Source organism: Glossina fuscipes, unplaced genomic scaffold (assembly GCF_014805625.2).
Source record: "Glossina fuscipes isolate IAEA_lab_2018 unplaced genomic scaffold, Yale_Gfus_2 147, whole genome shotgun sequence".
NCBI lineage: Eukaryota > Metazoa > Arthropoda > Insecta > Diptera > Glossinidae > Glossina > Glossina fuscipes.
Window position 1 is genome coordinate 3,016,691 of NW_023998490.1, and position 15,353 is coordinate 3,032,043.

A 15,353-nucleotide genomic window follows, 5' to 3' on the forward strand; every position below is an offset into this window, starting at 1 on the left:
AAGCAAGCTAAGCCGCTAAATTTTCAGAGAAAACGCGCAATTCTTAATGAATTGACAGGTGCTGGTGAGAGCAAATATAACAGAATGAGCTTAGAAACGCGTTTTCTTCACGCTCCTTCTTCTTCTGCAAGTCAACAAATTAACAGCAAATGATTCTTTGAGTTGAGTAAAAAAATTTCATATTCCTATCAAGTTCTTGTGTTTACTTCATTTAGTTCTTGATTTGACTTGCCCTAAAGACTTGGCAACAATTGTGTTTGACAGTGCGTGACTGGTTAAATTTCTTATTTCTGATTTTGATTCCATTGAAAAGAGTTTTTCATTTACAAAAGTATTTATACGTAATTAATTGCTAAGAAAATGTCGCGCGGTAGTTCTGCTGGCTTTGATCGTCATATTACAATTTTCTCACCCGAGGGTAGACTTTATCAAGTCGGTTAGTAAATGATCAAAATTTTTATTTAAATGCATTCATTAAGTACCGCTTTTCCTGCAGAATACGCATTTAAATCTATCAATCAAGAGGGCATCACTTCTGTAGCTATAAAGGGCAATGATTGTGCTGTGGTAGCAACGCAGAAGAAAGTTACGGAGAAGCTAATCGACCCGAATACTGTAACACATTTGTTTAAGATTACCAAAAACATGGGTTGTGTAATGACGGGACGATTAGGTACTAGTCTGTATGCAAAATCTTTAATGGTCATTACAAAATTTTTTCTCCAAAAGCTGATAGTCGATCTCAAGTGCAAAAAGCTCGTTATGAGGCAGCTTATTGGCGTTATAAATATGGCAGCGACATGCCGGTGGAAGTTTTATGCAGACGAATTGCTGATATCAACCAAGTCTATACACAAAATGCTGAAATGCGTCCTTTAGGTTGCAGTAAGTGCCTGCAGAATTCGTTATTATATTTAATTTTATTCACTATTTACGACATAGGTATGGTCCTAATCGCTTATGATGAAGAGAACGGACCTTCTGTTTACAAAACTGATCCGGCTGGCTATTATTGTGGATTTCGAGCCGTTTCCGTTGGCGTTAAGCAAGTGGAAGCTAATAGCTTTTTAGAAAAAAAATATAAGAATAATATGAACGAAGAAAAAGCTATACAATTAGCCATAACTTGTCTGTCTAATGTCTTAGCTGTAGACTTTAAACCGAATGGCATCGAAATTGGGGTGGTCAGCAAAGAATATCCCGAATTTACTGTGTTGACTGAAAAGGAAATTGAAGATCACTTAACTAAAATAGCCGAAAAAGATTAAGAAAAAAAAATCAATAGCTTTAAAGGCTTTCTATTAAAATAAATCGGGATTTTTTTTATGTGCTAACAATCGGTTACTTATCAATTATTATTATTCATTTTTTAGAAAAAACAATATAAATGCAGATTTTAACAGAATCTCCAACAATTACGTTTTAATGTGTGCGACACCACCATAACGGGCCACAAAAGCAGCTACATCAAATTTTCGTTTGCAACCTTGATAATTCATATAACGTATCTTACCAAAGATTTTACGTTCGGCCCAGCCTTGGTCATGAATACCTCCTATAGACCACATGCAACCTAAAAGATGCGGCTCAGCTTTTATTTCAATCTACAACATGAATAAACATTGCACAATATTTACCGACATAACCATTGGGATCCGTTCCATCCAAACTATATCTATCATTTAAAAGTAGAGAAAATTCCAAAGCGTCTTCCGGGCTTTTAGACCATTCTAAAATCTTTTTAGCCCAATACATACGCAAAAAACCGTGCATTTTACCCTCTCGCATCAATTGCAGTTGAGCTGAGTTCCACAAGTCATCGTGGGTACGGGCCTGCTCGAATTCCTCCAAGCTATAGCAAGGAGATCGCACGTCCTTACGATGTTCGTTTAGAGTTTTACGCGACCAATCCTGTAAGCCTTCAAAATTATCATAATTTTGATTATAAAAACAAAAATTGTCCGCCAATTCCCGCCTGACAATTGCCTCTTCACAAAAGGCCACCACAGAATCTTTAAATTTGTGTTCATATGTTTTTATCTCCAGTATACAACGCTGTATTGATATTTGACCAAAATTGAACCAGGGCGATAAGCCTGAGAGGGCATCAATATTCGGATCATTACGTTTCTCATGAAATAACTTCAAACGTTTTTGGCAAAACTCCAACAATTTACGGCAGGCATTTTTATACCCGGGCATTACACCAGAAACTTCATCTACGGTCTTAAGGCACTTCAAAGTGTTATAAATCGACCTCCAGTTCACTTTAGTAGAGGGCTTCTTATTAAGGTATTTGTGTTTAATCAGCGGAGGAAATTCTGTTAAATATTCCTCTAACTGAGAGTTTATTTTGTTGCGAATAGTTCGAGCAGCATATTCCTGCTTCTGGGACGCAATCCATACTGGCACTACATTATGAGCATCAATTTGTACAAAAGGTATGGTTGTGGGTAAAACTTCTTTTATTTCCTCTAACCATTGTAGAGGCAAACGTAACGGTGAGAAATCACAAACTACAGTCGCTGCATCAACTTCTTTAAGAAATTCCACTAAAGATTGATGAGCAGGTCCATTCAATAAATGAAAATTTACATTTAAATCTTCACATTCTTGAGCGACTTCCTCCAAACCGGTTAACATAAATTTATAATGCCTGAGCGTGGTATGTATGTATTTGGGTAAAAGGCAAAAACATACGCAGAGAGGTAGTTCAAGTTTTAGAGCCAAACGCTGAGCGTACAAAAAGGCCCAGTTGTCTTGGACACGTTGATCCCGGTACATCCAATAAACTACCGGCCCTTCGCAATCTTCCCTAACTTCACGTTGATTTTCGGTTAAAATGCGCACACGTTTCTTTTTATATGCAAAATCAATTACGCTGTCTGAACAGCATAAACGTTTCTGACGAAAGGATTCCGCCAACGAATTGTTGTGATCTTCATCGAATTCCTGGCGGTTTGAAAATTTTATTTTTTTAGAGATTTTGGCCGATTGCTTTGAGCGTTTCATCTTAAATAAACTGAAGGTAATAGAAACCTGTATGATTTTATTCACAATAAAAAATATAAACTTTTAAGCAAATTCAACCTTTTGTGTGCATTAAAATTTATGAATGCAGCAGTAGTTTTTACACTTTTTAACATTAATGAACAGAGGAAAATAAAGGAAAAAACGTCTTAAATACAAATCAAAGGTGAAAATTAAGTTTAAAAAAAACTTAATATACAGAGTTGCATTTTAACATAATTATCCAACCAGTACCGTACTTTTGCTGCAACACTCAATTACGCTCTTGTAAAATACTCAATTTTATTTTTCATAATCGTTGTGTTAATCGCAAGCTCATCACGTAATTTACTCATGTCCTTTTAAGATATATTCAATTCTTCAAATTTTTGTATGAAGGCCATTAAATTTTTTGTACCTTCTTTTTTATTTCTAATAAAAATTCTAAAATTCCTTAAGCGTTAAGCATTTCTACAAATAATTTCTTCAATAATATATGGAAAACAATGCATGCCATATGATAGGCATAGAATGTTGGCTTTGCTTGCTAATAATAAACGAATTCAATAGGCAAATATACATGACATAAGACCCTTAGAAAATCATGTAGAAAATCATGTCTAAAAAAATACATACGACATATGGTAAATGGGGATATGTTCCATAAGTTTAAAAAATTGTGGAAGATGAAAAATCTCTAAACATTTTTCCAAAAAACCGTGCAAAAAAAGGACATCCATATTGCATATTTATGGAACAAAAACAATTCATTTTTCTTGCAAAAAAAAAAATTAAAATTAGTCTGCAGTGGAAATTCAGTTCTCAAGCGCAACATACAAAAATTTAAATTAAAGTATTGAATAAAAATCAATTTTGCAATTTGATAACAAACGTGAACGTGGGCTGGAGTCAGGTAAGGCACTGTAAAAATTAGAATTTGAAAAACATTTTCTTTTGTATATTGTGTATATTATATGCGTTTAAAAATGTGTTAATGCTGAAATAAATGCGATGTACCTGACAAGGTGGTGGATTCGTTTTTTCTTATTGGGTACCAAATTAAACGGAAAACAGCTGTAAAATGTGTAGCAAGCACTTAATTTTTTTGAATATTCATTAGAAGGTCGGTGTTATTTTATATACATTACATTATTTTATATACGTTTGTTTTGTTGTGGAGAATGTTTCAGTGATAGATAGTGCAGTGACACCACTTAATAATGGTAGGTTCTTTGGTTTGTTGTAGATTCTTTATTTCGATTTTTGATTGTGCTTAAAGTACTTTGTTATACGATTATATGATTATGACTATATGATTATAACTATGTGATTATGACTATGACCTATCTAATGTATGGTCAGTATCTTATATACAGAATAACTTAATGCTAACTTAAGCAATATAACTAAAGTAGGTTATCGTTTAATAACGTAAGCATATAATATATTAATAGCTTACTACAAAAATTGCACTATTTTAACTAGGTTAGTAGTAAAATGTAAATTTAGCAATAACTTGTGAACTACGGTAGAGTGCGACAAATCGATAATACTACACCTTTCCTCTTGGGAAGAATGATCTTTAACAATGAATGATCATTCTTGGGTTTATCAATTATCGATGTTATTGCCTCCACCGTAGTTTTATAGTGTACATATATTTTGTGTGAGGTTTTTATAAATATTTATGTATAAAATTTGTTTGTATTACAAAAAAAAATTTCTTTTATTTATATAGGGGTCTTATACATAATCATGCTTTTACAGAACAAAATTTTGTTTCTGTAGGTTTTTTATACGTACTTATGTATAAAAAAAAATTGTTTGTACAGTTATATTATTATTTTGTGTGTGTGTAGTTATATTTATATTTTGTTAGTGTAGGCGCCTTACACTTAGGTAACTCATGAAGCTTCGTGATATAATTTTAACCTATTTTTGTGTGTGATTTGAGTTTTATTTTTATTGTCTATTATTTTAATATTATTATTATCCTTAATTTCTATGACCTTATACGGTCCTAAGTACTTATTCTGTAACTTATGCCCTACTTCATTTCTTAGGAGTACTAGGTTGCCTACTACTAGTGGTAAATTGTTAGTTTTCCTGTCGTAATTTATTTTTTGTTTTTCTTTTTCCTTATCTAACAGTAACCTAGCGCGCGCGTATGCTATATCTAATCTATATTTAGTCTATGTTATATAGTGGCTCAATGTTTTTCTTGCGATCTGTTAATTGGGTTGGTGGCCTTGCAAATACTAATTCATAAGGACAGTAATTGTGTGTTGTGGAAGGTGTTTTGTTAAAACAATATTGGAAATAGTTTATCCAAATATCCCAATCATTCAATTCAGGCGATATATATTGAACGTTCGGTGGTTGCGTTCCATCGTGCCGAGTGTCTGATGGTGGTGGGCTGTTGATGTTATATTGTCAATTTTGAGGTACTTACATAAATCGTTCATTAGTGCATTCTTGTATTCGGTTCCTTGGTCCGTTACAAGTGTTTTCGTGGGCCCGTAGTTTAGTATGAAGTTCTCGAAGATTGCCTTTGCTACGGTTTTAGCACTTTTATCTGTGACCGGAATTGTCACTAAATATTTGGTAAGGTCGCAAATTAGTGTTATCGCGTATTCATTACCTTTTTCTGTCCTTGGTAATGGGCCTATGGGGTCGACTACAACTGTATCGAAAGCAGTTGCTGGTGTTGGGGTTATGGTCATTGGTGTTTGGGTATGGGTTGTGATTTTGGCTTTTTGGCATAGCGAACATTCTTTGACATACTTGGCTATTGTTTTTGTCATTTGCGGCCAGTAATAGTACCTTCGTATTTTCCACAAGGTACGTGTGATTCCAGTGTGACCCCCTTCTATTGGGTCATTGTGGTATTTTTGTAGAATGGTTTTGATTTCGGGCTTATTATTTTTGTCTATAATTGTCACCACTTGGAGTAGCGCTACTCTTATATTTTTTAATATCTTATTGCCCATTATTTTAAATTGGTTCCGCGATACGGATTCGAAAATCCTCTCGCTTGGTGACATTTTGAATTTTGACAATTTTATTATACCGGCTTGTGTTTCAAGCCTTTGGAAAAACTGACCTAAGGCGAGTTTTCCACTGGTATAAATGTCGTTTATTACGAATTTGGCAATTATTTTCCTCCCATGTTTCATGCAACATTTATCGGAGTCAAATTTTAATTGCACAAATTTCCGTACGTCATTATTATTAATGACTTTATAGACTTTGGGCTCCACATTCTTATGTTCGCTTACTTGTCGCTTTTCTGTGCAGTTATCTTTCTGCCGCGTTACAGATCTTGTTACTACCTTATATATTTTGTTGTTTATTTCCTTCAGATCTTTAATTGTTATGCGGGATAGGGCGTCCGCTACGTGATTATCTTTCCCCTTGAGGTACTCTACCGTAAGTCCTGTCACGGTCGCCATATAGTGACACCACTTAATAATGGTAGGTTCTTTGGTTTGTTGTAGATTCTTTATTTAGATTTTTGATTGTGCTTAAAGTACTTGGTTATACGATTATATGATTATGACTATATGATTATAACTATGTGATTATGACTATGACCTATCTAATGTATGGTCAGTATCTTATATACAGAATAACTTAATGCTAACTTAAGCAATATAACTAAAGTAGGTTATCGTTTAATAACGTAAGCATATAATATATTAATAGCTTACTACTAAAATTGCACTACCCTAACTAGGTTAGTAGTAAAATGTAAATTTAGCAATAACTTGTAAACTACGGTAGAGTGCGACAAATCGATAATACTACAATAGATTGAAGTTGAGATTGAGATATTCCTTTGACCATTTTCATTTCTTTCAACTAATAATAATCTATATATTTATACATGACCATACGGTTTTATTTCTTTTTTTCTTTTCTTCTTTTCAGGATATATTAATGTTTTATACAAATTCTGTAGGTAGAGAAATATCTAAAGAGTTAATAGGAAGAGAAGTGAAATAGTATTAAATATGTGTTGAAAAACTTACTGGCTTAATAATGATTGTTGTTTAAGTCAATTATTTTGTCTTTGTCAACTTATTTAGTTCAATAATACTGTGTAAATAATGTTTAATTTAAGGAGCCCTGCAGTATCCTAATCAGTTGAGTCCAAAAAAAAAAAATTACTTACTCTACGCACTTATAGATAGCAAATCGCGTAAAGGAGTTCGGAAATATGCGCTTTTCATGTGAATGGCACGTATTTGACGGAAGAAGTTTAAATTTCGACCAAGAAAAAGATAGTCCTTAACATTATGATTGTTATTATGTTGTGTATGCCGCACGGTGACCAAAAAGATCTATTGTACCCGACCAAGCTCCTTACTTTCGCTACTTTCTTTGGTTGGAAGCTCCATGCTTGGATCCGTCGTTATGAAATGTTCGCCAAACATCACTTCCGGGATCAAAGAAAGAGAAAGCGACAGAGAAAATGCACAAGTCTACAACCGGACTCTTGATTAACGTGCAGAACTTCACCTTAAAGTCTTAATTTCTTTTCAAAAGCATTGACATCTCCCGTGTCGCTCCCGGCCTTATATCCGCTTGAGGATTATCTTGACTAAACTACGCTAACGTACTTTTTTTAGGGAAATGCTTTTAAATGCGCTTGAACACTTCCTAAAGAGAACTATTAGACTGTTAGAGTAGATCGAAATGAACAGGTGACAGTTCAGGCTCTAGCGACCCAGTAGGGATTCTTTTTTGGCACAACCGATCTTTTCAGAGCACTTGTGGAAATACCGAAAGTTTCAAGGAGAAAATTTCTCACAGATATTGAATTTGTTAGTTCAAAAGTTTATGAAAAGTTTACAATTTTCAAATTCATCCCTTGCACGTATCTTCTTACCGTCTGCAATAAATCGACTTTCGCTAAGCACTGATGCATGTATACATGTGAGAACAGGCGACAATTTACAATCGGGCTCAATACCATTTTTAATAACGACTACTGGTTTATCTTGAAACCAGAAAGTGATTAACAATTTGTGTGTATTTCGCATTTAATATATATGTACACGCGACTCTTATTTTACACCGTCCTGTTTTACCCAATTTTGAAATGACACGGTTCACCAATTAAATCAAACACTAAAAATTTCATGCAAACGTGTCAAATATAAACGAAAACAAAATAAAAATGTTGCGGGGAGAATTTTTCTTAGCTTTTGTTTAGTTTTATAAGAACATTTTTGGATTTTGATCGTTTTCAGACGTTTGAGATAACTGTGGGCTGATTTTTGGTAATGTTGAGAGTTCAATTTTATGTAATCAGCGAATTATGCTACAGGTGTTTCTAGTAAAAAATTTCATGCAAACGTGTCAAGTATAAACAGAAACAAAATAAAAATTTATATAATTTAGATAATATTATCGTTTGACTGAGCATAGTGCTGAAGGAACAATTCAAGATAATTGCGGATATCTTTGTTTTAATTTGTGTGTAAAAGAGACATTCTGAGGTAAGAAAATTAGGCGTTAACATCAAAACATCAAGAAAACTCGCATCACAATTATCATCACAGATGCGCGAGCGTTAAATAAAAATAAGCACTATTTTATCCAATCTATGGTCACGCCCCGATCAGGATAGTGACGGCCATTTTCTAACTCATTGTGGATTTTATTGCAAATGTAAAATAATAAAACACTTTCTCTTAGAATACTTGATTTTTAATTTTTCAAACCAAATTGTATATATTTTCTAATTCATAAAGATATATATTATTTCTTGTTCTTCTTGTATTTTTCTTTACTTTTGCTTAAGTTATCTAGGTTACATGATGTGGGTTATAACACGGGATTCGTTTCAGTTAATTTCAAAAATCAAATAAAATTAAAATGTCTCATTTAATAATAAATTGCCTTTCATATTTATTTAATTAATATAATAATTAATACATTATCTCCAAATATCTATTGATATAATATACTGCACTACCTTCGTGCAGAGCTTAAAATAATTAAAGTTTCAACATAAATATAGATTTGTGAAATTAAGAGCCTTTCCGAGAAATTTATACTGCTGCTTACAAAATATAAGAAATAACTGAATCAATTAAAATATAATTTTCATTTAAAAATTTTTTTTTTTTAAATAAAAACCAGCATATAAATTAATTTACAAAATTATAAATAAAATTATCACAATTAATAAAAACATTGATAATATTAATATGGCTGCCCATTGACGCTTATCTGAAAGGACATAAAAAAAGTTTTATAGGCTTCATTAAAAAATATGTATAAACAAAACAAGCAAGACAAATTATATTCGGTTGTGAAAGAATATTTTCTAAGAGAGAATTAATCTTCTCTACTCTTCAATATTCGGTGGGCGTGGCTGACGTTTGCTGTTTGTTACAATAAAAGTCTAAAGCAGTAAAAAATACGGATAAGTTTGTTGCATAGTCCTGTCCATGTTCAAGTTCTTTTGCAAACCTTTAGGCGACATCTTCATTTTTACGAACGAAAGAATGTCCGCACAGTTGGGCAGATGAACAGGCGGACCTGCTTAGGTGCGTTCTGAATTTGAAACTGATCAAGAACTTATAAACTTTGTATGTAAACTTCAAAGCTTCCTTATGGGAAGAGTTGCCCTGAAATAATGTAATTTTTTGGTTAATTTAATTACCATTATTCATGTGTAAAACTTTAGCCATTTTTTTCATGGTTGAGTCCAATTTTGAATCTGTTGTTTCGAATTCGTTGCCAAAGTCATCCAGCATTCTAAATAATAAGATTTTCTTTTACATAAATCAAACTTTCTCTAAAATAAGTTAACTTACACTGCCTGTTCATCTAATTCTACGCCAATTTGACGTGATACAGTCTTCAGAGTCCCAATAGAATCACTTATCATATCTAATTGTTCATCTTGATTTTGCATCATACGCTGTTGCACGGACACCGTTTCACTGATGAAACGATGTGCCGGACTATCCAATGTATTGTAATGGCCCGGACTGTCCAAAGCATTTTCCAACTTTGAATATTTAGTACCGCCATATTTGCCTGCCATGCTCCCGACTAGGGTACTAGCTACGCTACTGCCGCCGCCACCACTATTATTATTCCCAACACCTCCGTTCAGCAGAGAATGCGTGACGGTTAAATTGTTATCGCAGTCCACCAAATGTGCGCAATCACTTGTAATATGATGATTATGATTATTTGTGGAATTATTGGAATTTTGTATATTAAGTTCGTGCTGTTGCTGCTGGTGTTGTTGTTCCTGTTGATTATGTTCATCTAATAAGGGTTGATGGGCTGTTATATCTCTATCCCGAGCACGATAAAAGCTCATCTTCTCTTTCATCTGTTTGACTTCATCGCGTGTATTGTCTATAAAGTGGCGGCGACTGGACAGTTCACGATTATCAATACGAAATTTATTAGGATTCTTTCCCACAATACGTGTTGTCGTCAGGAAAAATTACAAGTCAAGGAAATCACTTGACAATATTACAAATTAACAAATTTTGTAAGAATGAATATTAAACAAACTGTCCTTCTCTTTGTAACATTCAAATTATTAACATTAAAAAAAAAATTTTAAGACGTAATTTGAAAAACATAAAAATACCATATACAGTGACGCCAAGTCAAACCAGCTAAACTAATTTATTAATCTCTCTTACTATATCAAAAAGAGTTTAGAAATTTCAGCTTATTTCATAAAATATTTAGAAAAAACAAACCAAACTTAAATTTTAAATTTTATAAAGCTAAAATATAAAATGCTGCTCATTCGAATGTCAAGCCAAACTCGTACAATACATCTAAATTTAACTTTGTTCTTGAATATTAATATGCGGCCTTCGTTTTTTACCACCATTTTTAGTACATTTGCGATACTTTAAACAAGTTTTCTGCAAAAATTTGGTTCAATTTTTCTGAAGAGTTTCTTGAAATCGTCCTTGAAACTTATAGCGTGCTGGAGAGTTTTCCTATTGAGATAGCTGCATAAATTTTTAATAGGGTTTACATTTGGACTCTGTTTTCCTTGCAAATATTCAGATACATGTGCTGATCGATAATGCACTCAATAAAATGTCCAGATACAAAAAATGAGTTCTACACCACTGTTAGCTTCAAATAATTGGCAAGAAGCACTTTTTTGGACCTTCTCCGTACATATGGTTTGCCATTTGAACTAAAGAGGTTAAAGAGGTTGTCACCGACTAGCACGTTCGTTCGAAATGACAACACTTTTGACTGGTTTTCCTCGGTGAATCGCTGTTTATTCATTTCTTTTGATAAGTGGTTTATGACTTGCGTTTCTGCTTTTGAAATCACTCTTGTGGAATACATATCTTATTGTTTGTGGGCAACATTTTGTTCCTTAACGCCTTTCGGCGAGTTTCGGCATGCTTGAAAAATGATCCTTTTTGACTTGCCGTAGAATATTATGCCCCTTTTGACTTATTTTCAATCTTTTTTTAAGATTTGTTTTTTTATGATTTTTTAAAAAGTGGAACTATCAAAGGAACTTAATTTTAGTGATTTCTGCAACTATTTTTCGCAAAACAAAGAAACTGAATTAAAAGCAGTTTTGCGTAAAACCAACCAACTGTACGAGTTAGGCTTTGGCGTGGACATTCGACAACTTTTGAAATTTTGATAAATAAATATAGCCACACATTAACTATCCTTTCATGAAATAAACAAATTTTGATTCCACGCCGCTCCTTCCAAATAAAACTGTAGGTTTATAATAAACACTTAAGCGGTTACAAAATTGATGACAGATAACAGTAAATCAATTTTGCTATTTAGTACCAAGAAGTAGTATGTGTCCGTTGCATGCCTATGCGTTTAATTTCTATCTTATTTTATAAGTTTATAATAAGAAAACGAAGAAAATTTATGTAAATTGTCGAAAGGATAACTTGAATCCTTTCTTGTAATTTTAAGCAGGAAATTTTCCACTTACTTTTAAAAAAAAGTTATAAAGAATTTAAGAATCAAAACAAAAATTCTCAAAAACAAAAAGCAATCATAACAAAAATATGGAGAAGACCAAATTAAAACATACTAAGATAAGAATTGATTTTTCACACATTTCTCGTAACGCTGCAAAGAAGTAATAAGCTTGTAAAGCAATGAACAACATGAAAAATCTATAGGTCTTTTAAAAATCTTTTCATTGGAAAGGATATTAATTGTGTCTTCCAAGTCCTCCAAATCCCACTCAATGCTACGTAATGAGTTCCTTAACTCATTTGTTGTCCATTCAGCTTCAGCACTAGCGCAATTTTCTCCCAATTCACGCCAACGCAAGTACAGACCACGAGTTTTATTCAAAGCTTTAAATACCTCACTAAAATCGGATAAGAAAAATTTTACACAATTTGTAATATCATTTTTTGCTAATTTCGTAAGGATAAAATTAATAAAACACACTCTTTCACCGCAAAAAAGGGATCTTCCAGCGACATGACACTATTTACACTAAAAAAAAAACAGCCGTTTTATCAAATATGAAATCCTTTTTTTTCAAGTTTTCATAGATTTTTTGTTTTTTTATGATTTAATCTATCAGCTAACACAAGTACTCACACGCAGGAAATATAACTTTGAAGCGAAAGGAAATGTTTAAGTTTTTCTCAAAAATAAAGAAAATCGAAGAAATAACAGAGAGAGGGAGAGAGAGAGAGAGCGAGAAAGTAATAGAGAGACTGAGAGATGGTAAAAAGATAAGTCTAACAGTCGAAATGATAATTTTTTTTTTTGTAAAAACTTGCAATTCTTGCAAAATTTCTAATTACTTTTATTCTTATTAAACTTTGCAGTTTACAATTGTTCCGATTATTTGCGCCAATTCCACTCGGATAACTGTCACAATGCAAAATGTCACATTAAATATATCACCCATTAGTCTATGCAACCAAAGAGTTCTCTCTCTAACTGATAATATATTTCTTCTTCCTTTGCCGCTGCTTGCGAAAAAGAAACATATAATAAATGCTTTCAATGTTTGTTTATGGCTTTGTGTTGAATGTTTTTCTTTTTTTTACAGCACACATATGTTTGTTCACTTAATGCATTTACGTCTTCTGTTTATTTTGTATAAGTAGTTAAAAAAAAGTAAAACATTAAAATTCTTGTTACTAAAATTTCCTTTTTACGTATTCAAGGTACCTTTCGTGAAATATGATTTTACCGGAAAAACGTTGGGTTTGAGAACTTTGTCGTTGATAATATTTTTACTTTTGTTTTTAAGCTTGCGTAAAAATCTTAAAATATTTTATAAACGCTTTCTCCGATTTCTTTGCAATTGGTTTTTATTTTCACTTGTTAAAAATTTTTTTTGCAAAAAATATGATTGAAGATAGCGTTTCCACATTAGACTTTTTAACATTAATAGTTTCCGCAAAATATAACATTTTTATTACGTACAGCTGACGCAACTTTACCATTGCCAGTTGCAACAATTTCCTATATTTCTTTCACACCACTTTTTGAATTCATACGTTTTTGTATATTTCCTTCGCAACACCTTTTGAATTGTAAACAATTTCCTATATTTCTCTTTTGCAATTTGTTCTAGAAATTAAAAATTTAGTTTATTTATAGAAAAGAGTATATAATAGAAGATTGAAAATTTATATTATTTCTTATAAGTGTATTTTCAAGAATAGCAATTAGAATTTTATTAGGGTAAGAGATTTAGTTTATTGTTTTCGGTTAGCTTTTTATATAAAGTGATGCATGCCTAATACCCAAAACTTATATATATATAAAGATCTTAAAAAGGCCAGTACTAAGAAATATGTTCTTACTTTCTTTTACATGCAATATAATAATAATTTTATAATTTTATCAAAAAGAGAGGAAAATTTTAAATTCCAAAAATGTTTGAAGTTTTGTTGATTGACTTCAAAAAAATTGACTTTGCTGTATATTCCTAACGCAGTGGCTAAAGTAAATGCTGGAGGGAATTGTTGTGTTTGTTGTTTTTGTTGTAAACATTTTTTTAAAATTATTCGTTTTGCTGCTGGCAGCATTTGCATTTTTGCTGTTCCGCTTCTTTACAATACAGATGTATGCGATATTACGATAAGACGAAATGCGCGAAATAAGTGTTCTTTTCCAGTATTATGTTCGAAATAAGTATTCTTTTTCAGTATTAGAAAAGATAAATATGTCAATATCGTAAGCAAGCAGATTTAATACACTGAGTGTAGTTATAAATAGCGATATTCTTACGGTATTTGATAAAATATTTAAAAAAACAAATGAACAATCGCGCTGGGCAAATGAGTTATAAGCGTGAACTCTAAAACCAAAATTATCACAATTAATTTCTTAGCAAATAAATAAATAAATGATTAATGTGTAAGCATACAAACGATCTTAATTAAATGCTTAAACGAATCATTTTAAATAGAAAGAAAATATCTGCAATGATTAATAATCTTAAAATTACACTGTGTAAAAATTGGAAGGCAACATTTATAAACTCGTAGTAAGGAACGTTCGATAACTACATATGAAAACGGTATTTTTTAATTTTATGACCATAGTAATTTTATTTATTACATTACATTACATTACTGTACATTAAAAGCACAAATATAGTTATAAGAGACCCATTCTTTTTGAAACGAATACCGGGTTCAATTTGGTCAAATGTTGCCCAGAATCGATTGCTGATGCCTTTTTAATTAATCTAGCTGCTAAAACGGGAGCAATTGTATTTATTTATTTTTTTTTTGGTATGTTGAACAGAGATGGACTAAGCCAATAGATTTGTGGCTTATATGTCCAAATAATAAACTGTGGGCGCAATTTTAAAGCTTAAATTATACCTGATCGCAACCGAAGCAGTGAAAAGTACTTCAAGATAGTTTCCTTCCAACAAGTTCGCTGCCCGATTCCAAGCCTATCAACTAGCGAGTCAGTCAGCTAGCTAAATTGTATGATTGTGTGTGTGCCTTAAAGCACAAATACTTTTCCATATCGGTCATCAATTGAAAACAAAGCATACAAAGGCGTACCGCAGTCAACTCAACTAAAATAATAAACTAAAACCTTTGAACATAATGTTAAAACTTCAACGGATTATGTTTGCAAAAATTTATATTTAATACAATTCTCTTATGAAATTTTGAAATTTCTTTGCACTACTCAGTATGTTCTTGATACGCTTAATTAACATGCTTTATAATCAAGTGAAAGGAACATAGTTACCCAGGCGCTAACATTATTAAATAAATTTACAATAAAAAAAAAAAAAAATATATATATAAAATAAAAAAAAAAAAAAAAAAATATATATATATATATATATGAGTTAT

At 32.0% G+C, this 15,353-nt stretch overlaps 3 protein-coding genes across 10 annotated transcripts; 1 reads left to right on the forward strand and 2 right to left on the reverse strand.

The window, feature by feature from the left end:
- The first annotated feature begins 232 nt into the window (after positions 1-232).
- LOC119641277 (proteasome subunit alpha type-6) lies at positions 233-1,333 on the forward strand. Its single transcript, XM_038039873.1, has 4 exons — positions 233-436; positions 497-673; positions 730-885; positions 943-1,333. The coding sequence occupies exons 1-4, from the start codon at positions 361-363 to the stop codon at positions 1,266-1,268; spliced, it is 735 nt and encodes a 244-aa protein (XP_037895801.1). The 5' UTR covers positions 233-360; the 3' UTR covers positions 1,269-1,333.
- LOC119641276 (deoxyribodipyrimidine photo-lyase) lies at positions 1,329-3,204 on the reverse strand. Its single transcript, XM_038039871.1, has 3 exons — positions 3,091-3,204; positions 1,638-3,022; positions 1,329-1,573 (listed from the first exon to the last, which is right to left on the reverse strand). Exons 1-3 carry the CDS (start codon positions 3,144-3,146, stop codon positions 1,416-1,418), a joined length of 1,599 nt encoding a protein of 532 aa, XP_037895799.1. The 5' UTR covers positions 3,147-3,204; the 3' UTR covers positions 1,329-1,415.
- Positions 3,205-9,161: 5,957 nt separating this feature from the next.
- Positions 9,162-13,381, reverse strand: LOC119641212 (syntaxin-6). Of its 8 annotated transcripts, XM_038039756.1 has the most exons (6): positions 12,613-12,628; positions 12,457-12,504; positions 12,213-12,373; positions 9,840-10,467; positions 9,686-9,780; positions 9,162-9,249 (listed from the first exon to the last, which is right to left on the reverse strand). In XM_038039756.1, exons 2-6 carry the CDS (start codon positions 12,489-12,491, stop codon positions 9,173-9,175), a joined length of 996 nt encoding a protein of 331 aa, XP_037895684.1. In that variant the 5' UTR covers positions 12,492-12,504; positions 12,613-12,628; the 3' UTR covers positions 9,162-9,172. The 8 variants fall into 8 exon arrangements, with proteins under 8 accessions (XP_037895684.1, XP_037895686.1, XP_037895685.1 ...); XM_038039758.1 differs by lacking the exons at positions 12,213-12,373; positions 12,457-12,504; positions 12,613-12,628 and adding exons at positions 12,822-13,109; positions 13,217-13,381 and having other exon boundaries at positions 9,840-11,565; XM_038039757.1 differs by lacking the exons at positions 12,213-12,373; positions 12,457-12,504; positions 12,613-12,628 and adding exons at positions 12,822-13,109; positions 13,195-13,381 and having other exon boundaries at positions 9,840-11,565.
- Positions 13,382-15,353: the final 1,972 nt, after the last annotated feature.

Coding starts and splice junctions, on each gene's coding strand:
- LOC119641277 (XM_038039873.1), top strand. CDS start 361: ATGTCGCGCGGTAGTTCTGCTGGCTTTGATCGTCATATTACAATTTTC. Junction 674..729: donor TGTAATGACGGGACGATTAG/GTACTAGTCTGT, acceptor TTTCTCCAAAAG/CTGATAGTCGATCTCAAGTG. Junction 886..942: donor AATGCGTCCTTTAGGTTGCA/GTAAGTGCCTGC, acceptor TTTACGACATAG/GTATGGTCCTAATCGCTTAT.
- LOC119641276 (XM_038039871.1), bottom strand. CDS start 3,146: ATGTTAAAAAGTGTAAAAACTACTGCTGCATTCATAAATTTTAATGCA. Junction 3,023..3,090: donor AATTTTAATGCACACAAAAG/GTTGAATTTGCT, acceptor TATTACCTTCAG/TTTATTTAAGATGAAACGCT. Junction 1,574..1,637: donor GGATCCCAATGGTTATGTCG/GTAAATATTGTG, acceptor CGCATCTTTTAG/GTTGCATGTGGTCTATAGGA.
- LOC119641212 (XM_038039756.1), bottom strand. CDS start 12,491: ATGTCGCTGGAAGATCCCTTTTTTGCGGTGAAAGA. Junction 9,781..9,839: donor GAATTAGATGAACAGGCAGT/GTAAGTTAACTT, acceptor CTTATTATTTAG/AATGCTGGATGACTTTGGCA. Junction 9,250..9,685: donor AGTTTTACACATGAATAATG/GTAATTAAATTA, acceptor ATGTCCTTTCAG/ATAAGCGTCAATGGGCAGCC.